The 25,043-nt window shown below is 41.2% G+C and overlaps 1 protein-coding gene across 5 annotated transcripts in view; it reads left to right on the top strand.

Moving 5' to 3' along the window:
- Positions 1–25,043, top strand: part of LOC143934174 (myosin-binding protein C, fast-type-like) — a 242,826-nt gene that overhangs the window by 211,003 nt on the left and 6,780 nt on the right. For all 5 annotated transcript variants that reach the window (XM_077457560.1, XM_077457562.1, XM_077457563.1 and 2 more), the window contains 4 exons: positions 7,594–7,733; positions 16,891–17,050; positions 22,069–22,205; positions 24,419–24,605. In XM_077457560.1, coding sequence (XP_077313686.1) covers positions 7,594–7,733; positions 16,891–17,050; positions 22,069–22,205; positions 24,419–24,605 — 624 coding nt within the window. The remainder of the gene's footprint in view (positions 1–7,593; positions 7,734–16,890; positions 17,051–22,068; positions 22,206–24,418; positions 24,606–25,043) is intronic.

Below are 25,043 nucleotides of genomic sequence, written 5' to 3'. Positions count from 1 at the left end.
TGCTATGAATGTAAGTAATAATGTGAGATGTTTCTTGAGCTTATTATTTTTTACCTTTAAAGCAATAGAGCAGTGTGCTATGAACAAAAGGCTGCTTCAAGAACAGATGGTCAGTAACAAGTCAAACCTATCCCAAAATGCCAACCTTAAACAAAATGCACATGAAAGAAACAAAATAGTTTAAAGTTATTGTAAATGTAATTTAAAAAACTAAATAAATAACAAACAGGTTAATACTTACTTGCTCTAAGGAATGGAATCGCACAAAGCTGGTCAAACCTCCTGTTCTCGGGTCCCCCACTAGCGTTTCTAGCTCCTCCTCTCTCACCAGTGCTCCCATAGGAAGCCTCTTCCTATTGGGCACTCATGCGGGTTGGCTCCTAAACCTCACTGTGTGCATCTATTATCATAGACAGTGGCCTCTGCCCCGCTCCCCACTGATTTTGATTGACAGCAATGGGAGCCACTGGCTCACATAGATTCAGCAAAGCCTGTGTGACCAGGAAGTAAGAGGAGATGGACACAGTGCTGGATCGAATAAGGGCTCAGTTAAGTGTAAAGGGGGGGTGAGGGGAGAATATTACTACCCCAAAAAATGTATTAAGATAAAAAATGTTTAGGCTTTATAACCACTTTAACCTAAAATAAAGGCCCAATCAACATACCATAAAAAAATTGCTATGAATGGGATAGCAGCTAAAAGTGCAACTACTAGTACTTTTGTTGTTTTTTTGTTTTTTTTATTGTTTTATGTTTCAGGCTTTGGAAACAATTATTTATTTTTCTTTTGGTCAGGTAATATGCCAGCAGATGGTGCTCTATAGTCTATAGTAAAGCAAGAGAAGGTACACCCTCCATTCACTCTGTCTGCTCATATGGGGCTATATATGGCATTTCAATAATATAAGTGCTTATATATTCATCTAAATTCCCTTTGGTTTTGTTTATCATTTTGCCCCTTTCCCCACCCACCATTGTTCAATATTTTTTAAATATTAACTGAAAAGTTACCATATCTTAAGCTGTCCATAAAAAGTGTCCTTCATCCACACAAATAGGGTGGTTGTAGGACCCCCCCCCCCCCCCTCAGTCATAAATAGTCAGCTCTTGTCTATTTCCCAAATGCTCCCAGATCTGTTGTTTTACACATATTGTATTCTGATCAGTTAGAAAGGTCCAGTTCTGTCATTGCTACACATGCTCATACTACTTACTTATTTTTCTTTATCATATGCCAGTGACGTTTTAGAGCTTCCATTTTGTGGCAATCAGATAGTAAAATCATCACAGTTGATAGATAACTGCTATGGAAATATTAAATACAAAACCACCTGGACAGTGTATTGTTCCCAATATGTGTTGCCTAAAGAGGTTTTCTTCAGTGATATTGATTTTTAGTTAGACACTGCTGATAAGGCAGACTAAAGCACACCTATTATGCTGTACTTCTAAGCATAAAGCACAGCATACATGTAAAAACAAATATCGATGCTGCCATGTACATTTGTACTGAAAATATAAGTACAAAGTTTTAAAACGCCCCAGCTTATAGATATTGTATAGTTACATCGTTGAAAAAAATACACAAGTCTATCCATAATGATTGGCTTAATTTAAATAATATAATTAATAATAATAATAATAATAATAAAAAATAAATAAAATAATAATAATTACATTCACTTGTTATATCTGCAAATAAGTAAATATGGGTTAGGACATTTCCCATTAAAGTAAAGTCTATTAAGTTCTCTATTGCATTCCATTATCACCAGTTAGTCAAAGCAGTTTAAATACATTCTACTGCAGAAAGATACTTATAGTGTTACCAAATATATTCCACAGTCTTAATGCATGTAGACCGTCTGACTAACATTGCTCACGCCTGTCTTCATATTGCTGACTGATGCAAGCGCAACATTTAAAGTTCACGAGGGCGGAATATCTGCAAAGATCATGTTCCCTTATCTGATCTATTTATATCTAATCCTAGAGTATAATATCCAGTTAAGGCTTCTAAACCAAGCTCGTGGAAGCCGCAAAATGTGAAAGGAGGTTTATTTCAATACATCCAAATTCAGATTTTAAATTGCACAAGCCTGGAAATAGGAAAATTATCCTGTTAATCTGAGACAAACCTTGCTGTTTCCTATTCCGCTTTGCTGTAATATTGGTTTTTGTAAAGTATGTAACAGAACTAAGCTCCTAATAGTAAAATATTCATAGGCTTTATCTAAGAATTGAAGGGATTGCCCCATTATTTTATGTTCACAATGCAGAGTAGCAGGGGCATGGCTAGGTCTGCAAAAGATCCCAGGCTAGAGCCCATAGCAGCGCTCCCTAACCCGCGGGGGGGGGGGGGTTGACAGGGACAGGTGGTAAGCCATATTTTGCAGGCAATGGCTGGTGTTGGCGCTTCAATCATCATGGCACAATGGTTGATATGGTGTCAGGGTGATTGAAGCTCATTGTTTCTATTGTTATATTCTAATATATAATGAAGTGGTTCAACTCACCATAACGCAGAATTAGTGGGAGCCCTGGGTGTGTCACTTGCCCTATCTCGTACCACCAGATGGAGCGTGTCACATGCCACTGTCACCAAATGCAGAGCGTTACTTGCCACCATCACCTGCCCCCAGATGTGGATTGCCACTTGCCACTTTCACCTGGCAGCAGATGGGGATTGTCACTTGCCAAGTCAGCTGCCACCATTTTCAGATTGTCACTTGCCACGTCACCTGCCACCATTTGCAGATTGTCACTTGCCACATCTCCTGCCACCATTTGCAGATTGTCACTTGCCACATCACCAGTCACGAGATGTGGGTTGTCACTTGCCACGTCATCAGTCACCAGATGTGGGTTGTCACTTGCCATGCCAGCCAGTGCCACCAAATGTGCACTGACGCTGCATTGCTGGCAGCACTGGTCCATTTAGTGAAGGCAGAAGAGCGGTGATGCGGGACATGCAGCAAGAGATGATGTCATCTCTCACTGGACCCCAAAGCACCCTCCCCATGTTGAGGGAACATTTCACAGATGCGTCACTTTACAGGCAGACTAAGGGAACCCCCCAGGCATGATATTTAAAGGAATCTTTCATTTTTATTGTTTCACTTTAAGCATTATTAAAATCACTGCTCCTGAAAAAAATGGTTGTTTTAAAAACTTTTTTTGCATTGATACATGTTCCCTAGGGCAGCGCCCGGGTCCCCATACACTTTTAAGGCAATAACTTGCATATAAGCCTTTAAAATTAGCACTTTTGATTTTTCATGTTCGTGTCCCATAGACTTTAATAGTGTTCGCATGTTCGCTGGAACTTTTTGCCTGTTTGCATGTTCTGGTGCAAACCAAACTGGGAGGTTTTTGGCCCATTCCTACTCAGCAGCATGACTGGTGTAGGCACTGTGCAGAGTGGCCAGTCTTGCACAGCTTACATTATGTTCCAAGAAAATATGGAACTATCTGTATGCAGAAGTATCTCAAGGAGCAACACCCAAATCAAAACCAGAAGAGTTGAAGCTTTCTGCAAGGAAGGGGAATTACCATGATGACGGTGGAGCACAGAGGATCGACCTGGTACTTTGGACCATGACACCCTGAGACTAGGAGAAATTTTAAGGGTACCAACTACTAAAATCAACTGACCGATGGAAAGTAAGGTGAGTGGAAGGCACTCTTAAAAGGATAAACAGGAATAATGGTGTCCCAGGCTGCATATGACACCAAAATGTCAACAGATGAGACGGAACCCAGCTTTCCAACACCTGAAGTTGTCCCTTGGGTCTGACAGAGGAAATCTGCAAACCTGCCTAACTGTTATCCAAAAATAAGGTTTCATGAAACATCAAACCTAAATGAAACCAATGAAGTATGCTCAGATTAGGAACAAAGGGCAGGAATCCTAGTCATACTGCTTGAAACAATTACCTGATTAGAAACAGGAACAAGAAAGGAATCTGAAGAAACTTCCCCATGAGGCTGCAACTCAGCCACAAAAAGAGTACATAGATTGTGATAGTTAGGTCCCAAGAAGGCCACCAGGCTTACTCTATCTCCAACTGAGGGAACTTACAGCTAACAATTCAGAAGAGCACAAGGCCATTCAGTGATAGATATTTTCTGACATGCAGGCAGTGAGCAGCAACTAGATGTGAAACCTTCACACATACATGCCGAGACCCTCAGATAAGGAGAGCCAGATGGTTATGTCTTGTCTCTGTGAAGGATATTGAAGTCAGGAGCAGCACACTCATCATGGTCCAGCTTAGGGACCAAGTCACTGGGCCTGTTACAAGGGCAACTCCCAGATCTCCCCAAAGGTGAAGGTCCTGCGATACTTAAGTGAAGTCCATCAGAAACAGGGGCTGGATACTGACTCACATACTGATCCCCAATGAATCGGGAACTGGGTGCTCTGGGGGAACACACTGAGTATGCCCCGGTCTCTCCAAGCTACCAGTGGAGTGTCCCAGGGACTTCTTGATCCAAAGAGGCCATTTGGATGCCTTTCCCTGAAACTAGACTGACTGATGTCTATTTTAAGCTATTCTAAACGTGTATTCTTATGGTTGATAATCAACCTCATTAGTACCTTAGATGCCTCATTCAATATGCCAGTCCTTTGCGCTTTAAATTTCTCATCCTCTACTTCAAAAGAGGGGAATATCTTGATTCTCAAGCCCTTGGAGATTCTCCTTTTTTGAGGTATTGCTCTAAAGATGCCACCAAAGGAGAGTTTCTGTGGAAATCAATCTTTGTAATTGCAAAAAAAAAAATGATCATTGATCTCTTTATCATCTATTTTGTCTGCCGAAAATACATGTGTTTTTAAATAGATTCGAAATTTTTGTGGATTGAGCATCATCGTTTTGTTTTGTTTTTTTTCAATTATTTGTTATCATTTTTATTTTTCCCTTTTGTCCAGCTTTAGGGAATTTTTGTTTTACATGTACAATCAGCAGGTACTATTTATTTTTTCACTGAAGTAGTGCTGGATGTGCAGATATTGCACATTGCCTGTTTTTCCACTGCGTGAAGTTGTTATTGCTGTCTGTGTCACTGCTGGGGAGATTTGCTCTCTGTGGTTGTTTTAGTGACCATTGCCACCAGGACATAAACTGATGGGAAATACAAAATGTTACGTGTGCCAACAAACCAAGAGTAAATCTTCCAATAAGGATACCTATTACAGTTACAACTGAGGATTTTGCCTCATTTTGGAGAGCATTTCTCTCACTCCTAGGACAAGCGCCCAGACAGCAAGAAAATCTGACCAGGAATATAGAGATTCCCTACAATATTTAAAGAAAAAAAAACATTTGGCTTTAGATTTTTGTTAAAGTTGACCATACACCTCAGTAGCAAGCTCCACTTTATCAAGGTTCCCCTCCCTAAATAATTATATCCCTGTGGGGGGGGGGGGGGGGGTAAAACAGTTAGATAACATACTCCTCTTTCTCCAACTTCTAAAGTGCTGGTAGTGAGGTCATCTTCCTGCCAACAAGATCGTCAACAAGGGGGTAGGGGGGCATAGGCCTTTGTGGATTCCATAGAAATAGTAACATCTTTGATCTAAAAAAAAACTCCTGGAAAGTCAGTTGGTGCATGAAGTTATGTAATCTTCCTACATATTCCTGTTGACAGGATCCCTGAGAATGTTGAGTAGCCCAAATCTCACAAGCACATACTACAGCAGGATGTGCGTGTGTGTTTGGGGGGTTAGGTCTTTGTGGGTCTTAGAAGCAAAGCAAAATGTACTATTTCCCTAAGATCCACAAAGACCTAAAGAAAAAAACTAAAACTTTAGAAGGGCAATAGTACTCGGGATAGACTTAATAGTTTCCATGTACTATTTCCCTAAGATCCACAAAGACCTAAAGAAAAAAAAAACTTTAGAAGGACAATAGTACTCGGGATAGACTTAATCGTTTCCAGAGTGGATAATGTATTGATTTATGATACAACCGCTAGAGGTAGAAACTTCAACCCGGCCACCACATTGGTTGTGACATGATTCACCCCTTTTTTTCCCTTTCTCTCTCTTCTTTCTGTCTCTTACTCGCTGCACTGGGTATGTAGCTACTGCTTCCTGCACCCTTATTGTTCTTCATTTTGGGGCTATGCCCCTCTTTAATAGAAAAAGTCTGCTACCATATAATATTGATCGCTCTCGCAACTATGTAAACACTATGGGGGTTATTTACGAAAGGCAAAACCACTTTGTGCTGTAAATCTGAGGGGTAGACCTGAAATTAGGGGAAGCTCTGCTGATTTTATCATCCAATCATGTGCAAGCTAAAATGCTGTTTTTTATTTTCCTTGCATGTCCCCCTCAGATCTACAGCGACTTTACTTCCATAGTGCACTTGCAGTGCAAAGTGGATTTTCCTTTAGTTAATAACCCCCTATGTATTTTTTCTGTGTGAATGGCATGTAGCTGCCTGTACTTCTATTGTTCATACCATGCCAACCTTAGCTGTATTTTTAAATCTCACGTGAGATGCTTTGTCATGTTTTCCACTAATAAACACTGATTTGACTAAAAACCCCATCATAAAGGATAATAAGGATATAATCAACTATTTGAAAGTGATAAGTAGGTTGAAAAAAACTAGTGTCTGCAACAGTATACGCAGTTCCTGTGTACACATATATTGTCCACAAAGATTGTATGAGGGCAGCCCAGTGGGGACTGCAAATATTAGAACGCATACTCAGTAAACAGATTAAACATATTCTAAGCAGTTTAGAATTTGCAACAAGTAGAATTTATTTTTGGTACAGTATTATATTTTATTTCTAGACTGGAGGTGTTGTAATGGCGGCACCGTTTGCACCTAGCCTAGTAAACTTGTTTAGAAAAGTTACAAAATGATCAGATTTTTAGAAATAGGTGGGGGATAATTTGATATCATAGAATAGATTTGTAGACACAGTGTGGTGAATAATTTATGAAATTGATAGGAGTCATGCAAGATGTTTAATGCTTATTTCCAAGGACATTGTTTCTGGAAGATTTTAGATTGGACCCTGTTTTATGACATGCAGTTTCATTTGAACTGTGGTATACTGTATATTGTTACGACACATTATGATTGTTACAGTTCCAATGTATTTGTGATAGTTGTATGTTTTAGGTACTTTTTACACTTACTTGGCATGTATTTCATTTAGGAACAATAGGAGCATTGGGCTATACACTTTATTTAACATGTTTAGGTAAGGAAAGATAAGGAAGAGCAGAGGTAAATTAGTTTTAGAAATGTGATAATTTGGGTATTAAAATCATGGCTGGAAGCTTCTTGTATGCAGCAGAATACGTTACTGTCATGGAGAATTATAAGAACATATCTTTACAGGAAACAGGAGGATACAATTACATGCACTTAGATACAGACAATACATCCTGATATTACTTTGTACCATAGAAAACACACTATCATACTGCAGTGCCACCTGCTGGATAGAAAGGTATAATGAATATATATAGTTCACATTATAAAACTACTTTGCAAATATAATCTTTAAATACTAAAACCTACTGCAGTTTTAGAGCATTTCTAATAAATGAATTATGTTTTATAGATAAACCCGGTCCAGCTCATCTTGTAATGGTCAAGGAGATCTGGGGCTTTAATGCACTTCTGGAATGGCAGCCCCCTAAAGACAATGGAAATTCTGAAATCACAGGATACACAATTCAGAAAGCTGATAAAAAGACAATGGTGAGATTTCATTAATTTACTTTTATCTTTTTTACTACTTTGCAAATTATGTTCTTAACTGGAACCAGTAGCAAGTACATCAGTCATTTGTCTCAAGTCTCAACAGTAGTGAAAAGCAGTTTTAAATAAAGCAAAGCATTTTTCCCATTAAAACAGACATTCCTAATGCATTCACCAACTAAACAAATGTTCTGCTGCAATTTACATTGAATTGAAAAACTATGTATTCAGGCAAATGCAAGCGTTTTCATGTTATATAAATGTTAAATAATTAGCCGACCACACAATTTACAGTTTGATTGTACAATTTATTTAACTATCTATTTAACAACTATGTAATAGTGTGAACTGAATATAAAGTGAAGTCAATTAATTAGTTAGAGCTTGGCACTACAATAAATTGGAGATTTTATAATTTGACAGTACAATAAGTATAAAATGTATGGACAACTTTACACATTTTATAATTGCTATCATCAGTTAGTTACATAAAATGCTACACCTTTATTCAGAATCAGATTCCTGTATCTGCATAACCTATCAGAGTAGACCTCTGCCAGTTTTTGGCATCCTTCGGGAGGATACTTCATGTATAAACGGTCAGAAGAAGATATTTTCTAATCAGTAAACTGGCTATTAACACCACATCCATTGCTAAGACAAGTGTATTATTGAGTAAAAAAAACGGGATAATCAACACAGCCCCAGCAAAGCATGACAACTTTGCAACAAGGCAGTTTTTTTAATGTCTTCCCTGCTAAAGCTGTCTTGGCTAACTGTAAAGCAATTGTGAAGTAGACAGTAAATACTGTTTACTATTCAGCTCATCAATAGAGAAGGCCATTGAATTATTTTTATGAATGGACTTATTTATTAGTGAGCTGTATAGTAAACCCAACTGAATTAATGAATATGGTTTTAGAAGGTACAAATAAGAAGTGATGAGTAACCATTTTCTCATTTGTGCACAGTACATGAACCCCCTCAATACCAGCTTGTTACACTCCCTTTTCAGGGTTCAGTGCTGTGATAGCTTGACTTACAAATAATCATCCATGACTTTTTCCAAAGTTGCCTTTTAAACAGCCTGTCAGAATAACTGCTCCTCCTAGGGTCTGTTTTACTACAATGATTGATGAGAAGAGGGTTGGGTAAAGTAAAAATAAAAAAATGGTATCTATTAAAATTTTTTGCATATTTTGCTTTTTCTTGAGGTTTATTAGAAAAAAGTCCAAACAATAGCTTAAAAGGGAGACAGTAACACAAGCATGTGCCCAAAATTAAAAATGCAAATGCTACAAATATTTAGACCCTATTTTTTCTATTGCTTAAAAAACCTCAAATAACATTTAAATATACAAAGTAAGCAAGAAACTGTCCCTTTATATTATTGAGGTTGCTTTTTGGGCTCCTGTTATCAATGCCGGATATATAAGGTGGCAAAAGGAGAAATTGCCCGAGCCCTCCCTGCCAGAGGGATCCCAGACTTTCTTTATAAAAAAATGAAATCCCTGGAGACTTCAGAAGTGTGTTTGTTAAGGAAATGAACCACCAGTTTGCAGCCTTTGCCAAGCTCCGGTCATGTCTTATCCCTTCTCAACCAGCTTATTACATGATTAGGGGCTTGTTAATACCTTTTCGGGTGTTAATGTAGTTCCTAGTATATATTTGAGCATGATGGTCACTAGTTGTTCGGCAGAATATTTGTTCAGCAAATTGGCACTGATAAAGATTTATCTGGGAACACGATGACACATGAAAGACTAAGTGCTCTGTGCCTACTGGCTGTCGAGAGCATTGTCCCCAAGATGATGCAGTTTGATGAGTTGGTTAAAGATTTTGCAGATGCTAAGTGCAGGAAGCAAGACTTTTTGTAAATATTGTAGTGTAATGCATAGCTGTGATGTATGACTTGCCAGTTCCAAATTCTCCAATGTCACAAGTGGTGCACGGATGCAGGCAAAGTAATGGTGAAGTTCCAGATCCTCGCATTCTTGCAGTGAGTGTTGCAAGAAATTCTTTCTGCTCTGCAGTGGGTGCAACGGGTAGTGTTCCTACAAAAGGAAAAGCATTGTGTGTTGTAGCCCTTAAAGAGACAGTACTCCATATTTTTGGAGTTGTACAGTAGAGTAACTGTGAAGATGGGGCAGCCAAAAAGCAAGAAGGAAGCAATGTTTGCTCAGATGAGAGACAGAACTCTATGGTTGGAGGGGTTGTTATTGCCAGGAGAAGTCCCTTATATGCCTAGACAGAGTTTGCCAAAGCAGGAGATGGCTGCTGTTAGATATTGCAACTATGCTGGGATTGGAGTAGCTGACTTCATACAGCCCATGTTGCCTCCTCATGATGTTGAGGACTTTTTTGCAAAGTTTAAGAGTGAGACTTTACAAGTAGCTTGGCCCAAAAAAGCTGGTTAGAAGAGTTACTGCTTCTTTTGTGGATAAATTATTAGGCAGTCTATCTGGGGATGTGCCAAGGTTGCCGGAATTACAAAGCTTAAAGCTGAAATCCTGAAAATAACATAGAATTGCCATGTTTGGGAAAGCCAGTAATGCTCTGGTAAGGGAAAACTTTTACCCTTAGCAACAGGAGAAAGTCTGTTGACAGAAAGGAGGAGCTACAGTGGAGATGTGGCTCAAATTCTTGAGCGAGTAAAAAAGTGTCTGTTGCCACTCCTGGCAACTGTGGTGAAACTTTTGTTCAGCCTGAAGGGGGTGGCAGAGATCATGAGAAACCAGTGGTTTCATATTATGCCTGCTTATGTGAAGTGGTAAGCCCAGAAAAAAGGGCACAGTATCCATCATCCTGCAAGTGGTATGACCATGTGTTTGGGTCTGCTGTTACCCCTGGCAACAGGAAACCTGTTTCGCCTAGAGGAGGTGTTGGATGGTCCAAGAAGGCTGCAATGTTGCCCTGTGACCATGTGGAGACATTAGCCTGTGGAATTTTTACAGAAAAGGATAACGCTCTCAATTGAAGATTGCAGAACTTGCCAAGGGTAAGACTGCTACTGATAAAAAATGTGATTGCTGTAGGACAGACCCTGGTAAAGTGGGAGTAATCCAGCTGGGAAGTTTGCTATTTGTGTGAAAAGAGACTTGCTGCTGTGTAATACCCTGGATGGGGAAGCACGGGTTGAAGCTGAACATGTAGCAAGACAGAGAACTGTTAAAGCGGGAGTCCGCCGGGACTCCGCGTTTTTTTTTTTTTTTAAAGTCAGCAGCTACAAATACTGCAGCTGCTGACTTTTAAAATAGTGACACTTACCTGTCCAGCGCGCCCCCGATGTCGGCACCCGAAGCCGATCTCTAGATCGACACTCGAGTGCTGCCGCCGCCATCTTGGGTATGGGAATCAGGAAATGGAGCCTTTCGGCTTCATTTACCGGTTCCCTACTGCGCATGCGCGAGCCGTGCTGCGCAATGAGGACGGTCCCCGCTGCCTCTGGGATCTGTGTGTTTCCCAGCAGGCAGCGGGGCACTTGCGTAAGGGGGCGGGCACTTGCGGAAAGGGGTGTAATGTACGCCCCTTTCCGCAGAGAGCTAGCCCGGAAGTGGGTGCAGTTACCTGGATTATCCAGGTAACTGCACCCCCTCCCCCCTGAAAGGTGCCAACTGTGGCGCCGGAGGGGGGGAGGAATCCGATGAGCGGAAGGTCCATTTTAGGGTGGACCTCCGCTTTAAGGGCTGGTTTCCATGTAATGCCCTGTGTAGCAGGGAGATAAGTGTTAAAACCGAATATAATGATGTGTTACTAATAAGTTTGAAAATGCTGATGTATATACAACTGTGTTCTCTTATGCCGCGTACACACGATCAGAATTCTGGCCAGAAAAAGACAGATGAGAGCTTTTCATCAGAAAATGCGACTGTGTGTATGCTCCATCGGAATTTAGCTGTCCGAATTCCCACCAGCCAAAAATTGATAGCATGTTCTCAATTTTCCCGATGGAAAAACGTGTGTATGCAATTCCGACATGCCAAAGATCACGCATGCTCAGATTCAACTACGAAACAGAAGCTATTGGCTACTGGCTATTGAACTTCCTTTTTCTAGTCACGTCAAACATGTTGTACGTCACCACGTTATAAACAATCAGAATTTGGTGTGACCGTGTGCAGGCAAGACAGCTTGAGCCGAATTCCGTCGGAATTCCGTCAGGAAAACCATCAGAGCTTTTTCTGATGAGAATTCCGATCGTGTGTACGTGGCATAAGAGTGAAACATGTTCTATGCATGTGCCTGACACCATTCAGCAGAGTGTTGAGGCCAATCTGTTATGGGTGACCACTAAGGTATGTGTATGTCACAGACCCCTCAAAGCACCTTGTCCCCATGTTGATGAGGACAAGGGCCTCATCCCCACAACCCTGGCTGGTGGTTGTGGGGGTCTGCGGGCGGGGCGCTTATCAGAATCTGGAAGCCCCCTTTAACAAGGGGACCCCCAGATCCCGCCCCCCATTTGAAATGGTAAGGGGGTCCTCATCAACATGGGGACAAGGTGCTTTGAGGGGTCTGTAACCCCCAAAGCATCCTTCCAATGTTGAGGGCATGTGGCCTGGTACGGCTCAGGAGGGGGGCCACTCTCTCGTCCCCCCTCTTTTCCTGCAGCCTGCCAGGTTGTGTGTTCAGATAAAGGGTCTGGTATGGATTTTTAGGGGGAACTCCATGCCATTTTTTTAAAAAAATTGGCGTGGAGTTCCCCTTAAAATCCATGCCAGACCTGAAGGGTCTGGTATGGATATTTAGGGGGAACCCCACGTCATTTTTTTTTTTAATTTGACGTGGGGTTCCCATTAATATCCATACCAGACCTGAAGGGCCTGGTAATTGAATTCGGGGGAACCCCACACTTTTTTTTTTTCTTACCAATGACTTTCGATGACTGTTCTCCATATTATGGGGAGCCGACAATTCATTTTAGCCGCAAGTGATTTTAAATGACTTTTTTTCCTGCAGAAATTACACTTTGTGCAGGGACAGTTCTAAGCAGGGGAAACATGTGTCCCTTTAGGCCGCGTACACACGGGCGGATTGTCTGCCCAACTAAGTTCGTCAGACAATCCGACAGACAGTCCGTCCAAATTTTGAATGAACGGACTTGACCACACACGATGAACAGACAGTCCGTTGAAAACTTGCGCGATGACGTGTACAGCACGTACGACGGGACTAGAAAAACGACGTCCAATACACTGCAATGCAACCTTCGGCCGTGTAAATCCTTTCTGAGCATGCGCCATACTTAGTCCGTCCAACTTGCCTACACACGAGCGGACTGTACGCTGAAACCAAGTTTGGACGGACAAAACCAAGTTTGGACGGACAAAATTACGGAAATTCCGAAAGACAAAGTCCGTCAGACTGTCCGCTGAAAAAGTCCGCTGAAGCCCACACACGAGCGGATTGTCCGCTGAAACACGGTTCAGCGGACTAAGTTGGGCAGACAATCCACCCGTGTGTACGCGGCCTTACAGGCATACTATAGACACCCCCCAGGTACGGATTTAAAAGGAATATTACACTTTTATTATTTCACTTTAAGCATTATTAAAATCACTGCTCCTGAAAAAACTTCAGTTTTTAAAACTTTTTTTGCATTGATACATGTCCCCTGGGGCAGGACCCAGGTCCCCAAACACTTTTTAGGACAGTAACTTGCATATTAGCCTTTAAAATTAGCACTTTAGATTTCTCCCATAGACTTGTACAGGTGTTCCACGCCTTTTCGAATTTGCCGCAAACACCCCAAATTGTTCACTGTTCGCCGTACAGGCGAACAGGCAATGTTCGAGTCGAACATGAGTTCAACTCGAACTCGAAGCTCATCCCTATGTATAAGTAAAAATAGAATTGATTATGACCTGTAGTGGCTCACTGTTTCTGAAAGAAAGGGGATGAGTATGAGACATGCATCTGACAGCACTCTGGGGGAACACCAAGCTGTGATGTTGGATATCTCCAGTGAGCAGGAGGTATCTTTAAATACCTCAACCTCTCAAATATCAGAGAATCAGCCTCTCCACATCTTTGACTCTCGGTGAGCGCTGGAACGGGCAATGCTGTGAAATATTATATAAAGAATTGTAATTACATGCACCTGTTAAACGGGATGAAAAATTGGGCCTTAGCCACTGGTGCCACAACACTGCAACCCCTCACAGATACTCTAGTTGGAGTGCAGGAATGAGCTCTGCTGCAAAGTATTGCATCAAAAATTGTAATTACACACCCTTGTTAAACAGGGGCTGAAAAATTGGGCCTTAGCCACTGGTGGCGGCACCCAGAACCAAAAATGTTCTTCCAAGCTATCAGCAGGATCTTTGAGGAGGAAAAGGATAGTCAGTCAACATAACAGGATAGTCACTCAGCATCAGCATAGGCAGTCTTGAAGGGATGTGACATTTCAAAAAAAATTATTCGGTTTTTTTCTCACTGATTTTCATCCATATTGATGGAACCAGACATTACATTAAAACCACAAGCAGTTTAAATCTTTTTCCGTTAAATGTAATTTTGTGCAGGGACTGTTCTAAACACAGGAAACACCTGCCACTTCACAGGCATACTATGGACACCCCCCAGACATGATATTTAAAGGAATATTTCACTTTTTTTTTGTTAACTTTAATTGTCATTAAAATCAGTACTCCCGAAAAAACGATATCTTGCATATTAGCTTTTAAAATTAGCACTATTAATGTTGAACATTCAAGTCCCATAGACTTTAATGGGGTTCTAAAGATCTTACAAATTTTCGGTCCGTTCAAAGGTTCTGGTGCGAACCGAACCGGGGGGTGTTCGGCTCATCCCTACTTATGATATTGGGAACTGTCACATGGAAATATGCAATCTATTGTGGACCATTGCTGATGATTTAACAGAATAATGTTGTGTTAATGTCTGATAGTTTGGTTGCCAACAGTAACCAGGAAAGGGACGCTAACTCTAAAAGATAGGTTGCAGTGTCTAAGGTGAAGAAGTGGTCCCTTTACAGGAGAAGGAGGTCCTCTCCAACTTTGGGGATATAGTTTTGAAAGAGGAGTACCCCAGAAACTGAAAGTATGCCCAGAGCCCCAAAGCTAAAAGGTAGAAGGGCTTGTAGAAGGACCAGTGGGGCCCCATTAAGATTTCGGAAGAAACACTTGTGGAAGCATACCAGGAAAAAGACTTGAGATGGTCTAATTAAAACTTGTAAGTCAGAGTGACCCTCTAAAGGTAAGGCAGAACAAGACTAATTCAGCTGGACACTGGCACGTATATGCCAGAGTGAGTAGTTTGTGTGTTCCACCCTCCAGTGCGAAACAAGGGGGGTCACATGTTGCAGTGCGAGTCTGTGCCTGTGTGAAAACTTGCTCCAGAATGTAAGTTTTGAGTGGAGAAAGATGGGTATTCATTTTTCTCCAGGTTTTGTAATTACAGGATCAGGGACCAGAACTCAGAAACTTCAAAGTGCTTCTCTAATCCTATGTCCAAATTTTAGCAGGTACCATTAGGTGCTCAGTGTGCAGGTGTTCACACTGTTATAATCTAGGACCTTAGAGTAGGTCAGGACTCCACCCAACAGACAGGAGGTCTGTGCCAAGAGTCAGGAGGACTCCAATTTCTCCACAGGAGTGAGAAAGGCTGCATGGGGCATGCAGAGAGTACATAGCTGCCAGAGGCAGCTTTAGCCTGTGACAGAGCAGTAATGAGCTGATCGAGAGTAAGCTATGAGAAAACTGGAGTTTAAGTAACTGTGTGTGTTGGTCTGAGAATCAGACCTAAGTTCTAGACTTGAGGCCTGAAGCAGCCATGTGATCAGAGAGTGAGCCAGGAGGCTGAAGTATCCTGTTGAGCAAATTTACATTGATGATGGTGGAAACCCCGTGTATGGGCAACTGATGTCTTTTGTGAAGTTTTCTGTTCTTTTTAATAAAAGTGGGCCACCAAGCTCTTAAACAGAGTTGCTGAAGTGGACTGACCTCACTGTTATGCACTACCATTTAGCTAAGAAATTCCCAATGTCACACCGTGTAATGTGGATTCTTACAGTCAATAAAATTGAGGGGAAAAAAATCAGACAAGTGTCTTCTATGGGACCTAACATATTATTATCGAACAAATGTGTTCTATCATTCATTTCAGTTCATTGTCATATAATTACATTTCTATGTTGAGGGGCCCCCCAACTTAAAGTGCCCCGGGCCCCCCAAGGTCTAAATCTGGCACTGCCCGTTGTCAAGAAAAACAGTAATATACACAAACAAAAGGTAAATCAACCCCTGAAACAGAGAAAAAAATACCAAAAACCTTCATAATTTCACCTTCTCTATTGACTATGTATTTTGCCTATAGGAAAAAATTTGGCAAAAAAATGGCAAATGTAACTGAAGTTTCAGGAAAGTCTAATTGGCCGATTTATCTCATGACTAAATCTAACTAGTCCACACAGAGCCTTGAAGTCAACCTTATGCAACACCTAGGACAGTGATGGCAAACGTTGACACCCCAGACGTTTTGGAACTACATTTCTGGAACCATGATGCTCAACTACACTGCAGAGTACATGAGCATCATGGGAAATGTAGTTCCAAAACATCTGGAGTGCCAAGGTTAGCCATCACTGACCTAGGCGATGAAATGAATGTTCACTAATGCTCTTCTGGCTCACGTGAAGTAAATCCCACTAATAATGTTTCAGGCTGGGTTCACACTTGTGCGAATTTGAGAAACCTACATCCAATTTGCATTACAAGAGAGTGTGACGTGCTCTTAATGGAGCCGATTCACACAGCTCCGGGACAACTGTGAAGAGCACAGCAGAAGGGTCCTGTGCCTCTTTGGCTCCATTGCAGGTCCAAATTCAGGCAAAAATTCAGTCCTGATTTGCAACTGAAATGGTGAACAGGGATGCACCAGACCCCCTGCTGCGAGTGTCTGCAAATAGTGTAAACCCAGCCTCAATGTTTCGTGGAAAGCCTTCCCAGAAAAGAAAAGGCTGCTGCACTAGTAAATGGAGGCTCTGATTCACAATAATATCCTTGGTTTCAGAATTAAATGTTGAAAAAGCATGTACCTTGATACATCTGGTTATTTAGTGTGTTTACAAGTTTATAAAGCTTACTGGATATAAATACAATAAATGTTTCTACTGGTGTACACATATTATCTTTAGGAATGGTTCACAGTATATGAGCACAATCGTCAGCCACGCTGTACAGTATCTGACCTCATCATGGGAAATGAATATTACTTCAGAGTGTTCAGTGAGAACATAGTTGGGCTCAGTGACGCACCCGGTGTCTCCAAGAACACAGCTGTCATTGAGAAAACTGGTAAGTGCATAGTTCCAGCTATGGTTATGTGCTATGGCTTTGGAACAATTTACAAAATGCATTATCTTCAAAACTACTCTATTTTCTATTATTTGGTACTCTATGTTTTGGAACTCCCTGCCCTAGTATATCTGATCAGCCCCTACCTTGTGCACCTTTAGGAGATCCCTGAAAAATCATTTATTCAGGGAAAGCCTATCCCACACCCACCTAACTGTCCCCAAACCACCCCCATCAAATCATTCTCTGCAGCTATTACCTTTTGTACCACCCCCCCCCCCCCCCTTTAGAATGTAAGCTCTAGGAGCAGGGCCCTCCTGTACCTTTTGTATTGAACTGTACTGTAAATGTGTTGTCCCCCCTAAATCATTGTAAAGCGCTGGGTAAACTGTTGGCGCTATATAAATCGTGTATAATAATAATATAATAATAATATTTTCTATGAATGGATAACATTCAACCTAAGAAAATTCAAACGCCCCCTGTTTGCACAGAATGGATGAACATAGAGTTTCTCAGAACAAATATCTCTGTGAATTTTTAATAAATATACCAATTTGTGTTATACAGTCTACCCTGACACATGCGCATATTTTTTCCTAGGAATAGAAATAACTGTACAAACAAACTATGAATATTACACAAAAAGCCATATGTGCCCATGCTAATAAAACATACTTAAATAGTGAAATCAAAATAAAAAAATAGTGACATCAAGTTAGAAAAATGTCCAATAGTGTCTTCATATTGCAATGAAAAAGATGTCCGTATAAATCACAAAAATAGGAAGCACAAGGGTAATACAAAGGTATTGAATTTCAAAAGAGCCAACTTGCCTAAACTGCGCTCTTTGCTAGAAAATATTAAATGGGATAAAATCCTAGGAACAAAGAACACAGGGGAAATATGTGAGTGCTTTTAGAGCATATTAAATAAAAGTATTGGTCAGTGCATTCCAATGGGAAATAAATTGAAAAGAGCTAATAAAAATCCTGGGTGGCTCAACGCCAATGTAAAAATGCATATAAAAGCAAAGGAAAAGGCCTTCAAAAAATACAAGGCTGATGGGTCATTGTCAGCCTTCCAACTTTACAAAGAATGCAATAAGAAATGTAAGCATACAATCAGGTGGCAAAGATAGAACATGAAAGACACATAGGGGAGGAGAGTAAACAAAATCCCAAGCAATACTTTAAGTATATAAATAGTTAGAAAAGGAGGCCAGAACATAATGGCCCCACAAAGGATGATGAAGGGAATTTGGTTACAAAAGACAGAGAGAGACGGCGAAGGTTTTAAATATATTCTTATCTTCAGTCTTCACAAGGGAAACGATGGGATACAGTAACCAAGACGGTAATGTTAATCTTCATAACACATCACAGGAAGCACCCTCATGGCTAACAGAGGAGAGAATTATAAATAGACTTGAAAAATGTAACATTAATAAGCCATCGGGACCAGATGGCTTGCACCCAAGGGTCCTTAAGGAACTCAGTCAGGTGATAGCCAGACCATTGTTCCTAATTTTTATGGACAGTTTACTGACTAAAATGGTACCAGCTGATTGGAGAAAAGCTAACGTAGCACCAATATTTAACCACTTGCTTACTGGGCACTTAAACCCCCCTCAGTCCCAGACCAATTTTCAGCTTTCAGCGCTGATGCACTTTGAATGACAATTGCGCGGGCATACAACACTGTACCCAAATGAAATTTTTATCATTTTTTTCCCACAAATAGAGCTTTCTTTTGGTGGTATTTAGTTACAGCTCGGAGTTTTATTTTTTGCTAAACAAACAAAAAAAGATGCAAAAAAAAATCAAAAAAAAATCATGTTTTAATAGTTTGTTATAAAATTTTGCAAACGGGTCATTTTTCTCCTTCATTGAAGTGCGCTGATAAGGCGGCACTGATAGGCTGCACTGGTGGGCACTGATGGGCTGCATTGGTGGGCACTGATAGGCTGCACTGGTGGGCACTGATAGGCTGCACTGGTGGGCACTGATAGGCATAGTTAAGGCGGCACTAATAGGCACAGATAAGGCGGCACCGATGGGCACAGATAAGGCGGCACTGATGGGCAAAGATGGGCACAGATAAGATGGCACGGATGGGTGGCACGGATAAGTGGCACGGATGGGTGGCACGGATGGGCACTGATAGGTACCACAGATAGATGGGACTGATGGGCACTGATAGGTGGCACTGATAGGTGGCTCTGATAGGTGGCACTGCTGGGCACTGATGGGCGGCACTGCTGGGCACTGATGGGCGGCACTGCTGGGCACTGATGGGCGGCACTGGGGTGCAGCACCTTTGAGGCAGATTGGGTGGCACTGTGGGTGGCACTGTGGGTGGCACTGTGGGGTGGCACTGTGGGTGGCACTGTGGGTGGCACTGTGGGCACTATGGGCACAGACGGGGGGCACTTACTTTTACTTTTATTTATCCTTCAGGATGGCACTGCGGGAGGCAGGTGGGCACTGGCAGGTGGCATGTGGTGCCTTGCATTGCTGGCCGTGATCGGGACTGATGTCCCGATCACGGCCGCCGGTGATCGGCTTTTTTTTTTTCTCCTCGCGCTGTCAGCGCGAGGAGGAATAATAGCCGATTACCGGCTCCGTTCTATCACATGATCAGCTGTCATTGGCTGACAGCTGATCACGTGATAAGGGGTCGGGATCGACCCCTTGCACGGATCGGTGATCAGGCGAGTCTCATAGACTCGCCGATCACAGAGCGCGCCGCGCGCGCCCCTCAGGGGGCGCGCAGGCCGCTCGTAACCGGGACGACGTCAATAGACGTAGTCCCGGAAATCTAGGTCCGCGCTGTTGCCGTCATTCGGCAATAGCGCGGTACCCAAGTGGTTAAAAAGGGACTGAGATATATACCTGGGTAATACACGCCAGTTGGCCTAATATACAATAGTCTGCAAGCTATTGGAGGGGATGATAAGGGATTATATACAAGATTTCAGTAATGAGAATAGTATCATTAGCAGTAATCTGCATTAATTCATGAAGACCAATCTATTAACCTTCTATGAAGAAGTGAGCTGCCATCTAGATAAAGGAAGGCTGGTAGGCCTGTGGATTTTGCGAAGGCATTCTATACAGTTCCCCACAAGCATTTACTGTACAAACTCGGCCATTTACTGTACAAACTCAGTATGGACCAAAGGGTGAGTACATGGATTGAAAATTGGCTACAGGGGCGAGTCCAAGGCTGTATCCTGGCCTAGGCAGACAAGGCCCAGGTCTATGGCGGCCATTTTTGGGGGCCGGCAAAAAGGCCGCTCCCTGCTAGGGTGACCACATTTCCCGCAATGAAAGTGAATCAGAGAAGTCTGGAATGCAGGCAACAGGGGTAGACTGAGCCACCATAGCCTTGGCTCTGCCCCTGCCTGAGATCTACTGGTCACTCATTGCTAGAGCCGCCTGGCGCCACTGGACCGCCCACATACATTTACTGCAGCAGGGTGGCCCGGGTGCGCAAAATCACGTACCTGTACATGATTTCATTCAGGCAGTTTAGGGTTCCGCTCCCGCTGTGACTGGACACAGCGGGAGCCAATCAGCCGGTCTGGCGGCTGCAATGGCCACAGCGACCCGTCGATCCTTCACAGGAAAGACAGATCAGCAGTGTGCTGATGTAAACAAAGCACACCACTGATCTGTCAGTAAGGAAAAGTGAGAGATTGTGTTTCAGCTAAACTGAATCACAATCTCTCCTTTCCTCCAGTGTAACACTTCCCCCCTACAGTTAGAAACATCTCACAGGGAACAAATGTAACCTCTTGACCCCCCCTAATATTAACCCCTGCCCTGCCAGTGACATTTATACAGTAATCAGTGTATTTTTTTAGCACTGATCACTGTATTGGTGTCACTGGTCATCAAAAAGTGTCACTGAGGGTCAGATTTGTCCACCGCAATGTCGCAGTTCTGCTAAAAACCACAGATCGCTATTACTAGTAAAAAAATATAAACATAAATAAAAGTCCCTAAATCTATTACATAGTTTGTAGATGCTAAAACTTTTGCTCAAACCAATCAATATATGCTTATTGGGATTTGTTTTACCAAAATATTTAGCAGAATATGTATTGGCCTAAATTGATGAAGAAATTAGTTTTTTTACATTTTTGTTTTGGATATGTATTATATCAGAAAGTAAAAAAAAAAAAAAAATTCTTCAAAAGTGTCGGTCTTTTGTTTAAAGCGCAACAAATAAAAACCGCAGAGGTGATCAAATACCACCAAAGGAAAGCTCTATTTGTGGGGGAAAAAGGGCATACATTTTATTTGGGTACAGCATCACACGATTGTCAGTTAAAGTGATGCAGTACCGTACCGGAAAAAATGGCCTGGTCAGGAAGTGGGTAAAACCATTCAGGGCTGAAGTGGTTAAAGAAAGTTTTTGTCAAAAATCGTCCAATCTTAACCAATATGGTGAGATCCAAAAAAGGTAATTTGGGTGGAGCTGCATTTAGATAATTTGATGCCCAAATCATTGGCATTAAACCTGGCCATGAATTTATGTAAAGAGTCCTCATTTCCCCTCCAGAGGAGGAGCACATCATCAATAAACCTCCTCCAAAGTTCTAGCTTAGGCTGTTGAGTGCCCCAAACAACATTTTCCTCCCACCATGACATAAATAGGTTTTGTTAGTGAGAGCGCAAACTTGGCACCCATCACCACTCTGGTTTTGTGTAAGAAAGTGTTGTTGTGCCAAAAATAAATATGCAAAATCCAAGAGCTCTAAAATAAAATTACTCTGCATCTCAGGGTGTGAGTAACCTCAATGGAGGAAATGTTTAGCTGCTTCAAAACCCCTATTATGGAAAAATCTACTGTGACAAGTAATAGCTTGTCCTCACGTTACCTCTCTTAATAGGTTAATCATTTGTTTTGTGTCCTTAAGATAGTAGGGAGTTTTCTCAACCAGAGGCTGTAAAAAGAAATCAATATATTTCCCAATTTGTGAAATTAATTTCTCCTTTTTTGCTTTTCAGGTTTAGTCTACAAGCCTCGTGACTATCAAGAAATGGATGTCTGCATGGCTCCTAAGTTCCTTACACCTCTTATAGACCGCAGTGTAGTGGCTGGGTACAGTACAGCCTTGAATTGTGCTGTAAGAGCTTATCCAAAGGTACACAGCTGTCTCTAGTGAAACAGATCATGTCTGCAGTACAGTACATTTAAAAGCATTCAGCAATCTTCTACAGAGAAACCTGATTGCCATGGAACTGATTATATTTTTATAAATGTCAATACACATACCCTATTTAAAATAATTTCTTTTGAACATGGATTTTATCAGTAAGTAGCGTGTCAGGTAGTGCTAATTTTTTCTCAAAAAATATGTCTCATAATTGTGAGGTCAGGTCAGTACACCCACTGAGATGTTTCGGTTATAAGTAAATTCATATGGAAGTCCCCCAGGTAGCTTTTCACATCAAGCTTATTTCCAGACATTTCTTTTTGTGGTTATTATTGGAACGTCTAGAATATTTTTCATATTTTTAATGCTGTCTGAGATTTTTTGGTGAGATTTATTATTTTCTGTCCCGGTGACAACATTGTTACCCAGACAAGGAGGAAATGGAAATCTCCAGCTGTAACATAGACAGCAATAACAGAAAATGTAAAAATAGGAAGATTAAGGTAAGGTTTGAACCCCACCAACATTTAATTATGGTCAGTGTACCCACTGCAGATTTTTCGTGACCTTGAACAGCATTATTAACATAGAAAAGATCCTAACCTCTTTTCTGCTGCATCCAAACATATATAAAAACAAGTTTTGATGAGAATTACATATAGCACTATCCCCAAAGGAGCTGCTGATTAGAATGGGTCTTTTGTTCTTTGCCTCAACCTTAAAGAAGAAATGTAGAAGAAAAAAAAAACAAGCCTCCTCTCCTCTAACACAAAAGGTTAAGTGTACAAACATACAGTATCATAGGAAATCACTGTAAGTAATACTTAGCACCCAGTAGTAGTGCTATATCAAAGAAAACAGGAACCAAACCAGATAGTAAAGGCAAACATAATATATTGTCACCCAATATGTTAGGTAACTAGGCAAGCATAAACAGGATTAATAATGATAACACAATTTGATAACAATTAAGAAATCTGCCCAACGATTTGTAATAATACAAGTGCAGGGTGCTTCAGCTTATATACTGTAGTGACATTACCACGGTAAATACCAGAAGCCACACTTATCCTGTATGAAATTTTCCATCAATCAAATATGTGCAAACTAATAAATCAAATAAACCAAAACCAAAAAATAAAACAAGAGAAAATCTGTGTGAAAACTTTAGTAGTCCAAATAATGTGCAATAAATCAATGTCTTTCAAAGTGCCTGTGCTCAAAAAGTGTCAGTGCTTCAAAGAGTTATTTCTTCTATAATAATGTGTCCCACTCTTCAACACCAACATTCCACTGTGTGCAAATAGTGCCCTTGCCCCCGATGGGATCACACTCGCCAAATATAGATAACCACCCTAGCTTCTACCCAGGTAGGCTTGAAAAGCTTGTTCCACAGCGCAGCTGTGCTTGTCAATCTTCCTCTAGTTTCAGCCTATAACAGAGGTCCATATCACTGCTCACATGCAGGGAAGGATTTAAACAGAGAGGATATTCATAGTGCATACCATTTATTAACATTCGAAGTACAAAGAAGTTTAAAACCACTCACAATGGATGATGTCCTTGGAGTGACAGAAGATGTACGCATAGGGGCGAGTCATCCACTTGGTTTGGAAGCAGCACCAGCGGATTGGAGTGCACACCAGCTTCTATACTCAAAGCAGCAGTGGACTATGACATTAATTGCCAGATGATTCCTGGGCGCCAGGATTGTGAGTGGTTTTAAACCCTTGCAGTGTGGGGGTGAGCCACACTGCTAAAGTAGTTTTGAATCTTTCAGAGAGTTCACCTTTAAATAGGGTGATTGGCACCTAAACCAGTGCCAGACATGCATGCTCATTAAAGTGCATGAGCATGCACAGACTATGGGATGCAATATGTGCACACTTAGATCTTTTGGCACAGCAATGTTTCAAACTATTTTAAAGATGTTTGCCTTTTGCATAGTCAGTGAAACAGCTGACAGATAGGGTAAGGCCCCCTGTGAAATGCCACCCTACCTGAAATCTGGAGGTCATAGTCCCAGAGGGGCAAAAGGCCTGACACTTCTAACTCAGAGTTCCAGAGGGGCATAAGAAACTACTAATGAAACATAGTTTTTTGTGGAGTAAACTTCTACAATACAAAATAAGTAGGTGCCTCCAGATATTAATTGACCTTCTCTCAAATAGTCATTCTTAAAGTGTTTTTCTTTAATGCAGCCTAGAGTGATCTGGATGAAAAATAAAATGGAGATTAGAGATGATCCAAAATTCCTCATGAAACATAATCAAGGAGTTCTTACCCTAAATATCCGCAAACCCAGCCCATTTGATGGTGGAACCTATACCTGCAAAGCCATCAACGAGCTGGGTGAAGCTGAAGTGGACTGTAGATTGGAAGTCAGAGGTAACTTATTCAATTATTTTATTGCTTAGCTTAAAAATGGCAGTATATTGTAATGGTCAGGTTAGTATTAACCAACACCCCCAAATTATTATTATTTTGCAGCTTTCTATATATTTACTGTGATTGCTACATTTGTTTTCTCTTTTAAGGCTTTTCTTTTCTTTATTTTCACCTGGTGATCAAGCCAGTCAACTTCCTTTAACAGACCAAGCTGTCCGCCAAAATTGTAAGAGGGTTGAGATCAACCATTTAACACTGACAGGGGTGCTTATACAGTAATGATGTGTTTTTATTCATTTTCAGTATCTCACAAAAGTGAGTAGTGAGTACACCTCTCACATTTTAGTAAATATTTTATTTTATCTTTTCATGTGACAACACTGAAGAAATGACACTTTGCTACAATGTAAAGTAGTGAGTGTACAGCTTGTATAACAG

Source organism: Lithobates pipiens, unplaced genomic scaffold (assembly GCF_037356315.1).
Source record: "Lithobates pipiens isolate NorthernLeopardFrog02 unplaced genomic scaffold, aLitPip1_a1.2 Scaffold_27, whole genome shotgun sequence".
Classification (NCBI taxonomy): domain Eukaryota; kingdom Metazoa; phylum Chordata; class Amphibia; order Anura; family Ranidae; genus Lithobates; species Lithobates pipiens.
The sequence above is the reverse complement of the archived record's forward strand: the minus strand, read 5'-3'. Positions and strand labels throughout refer to the sequence as shown.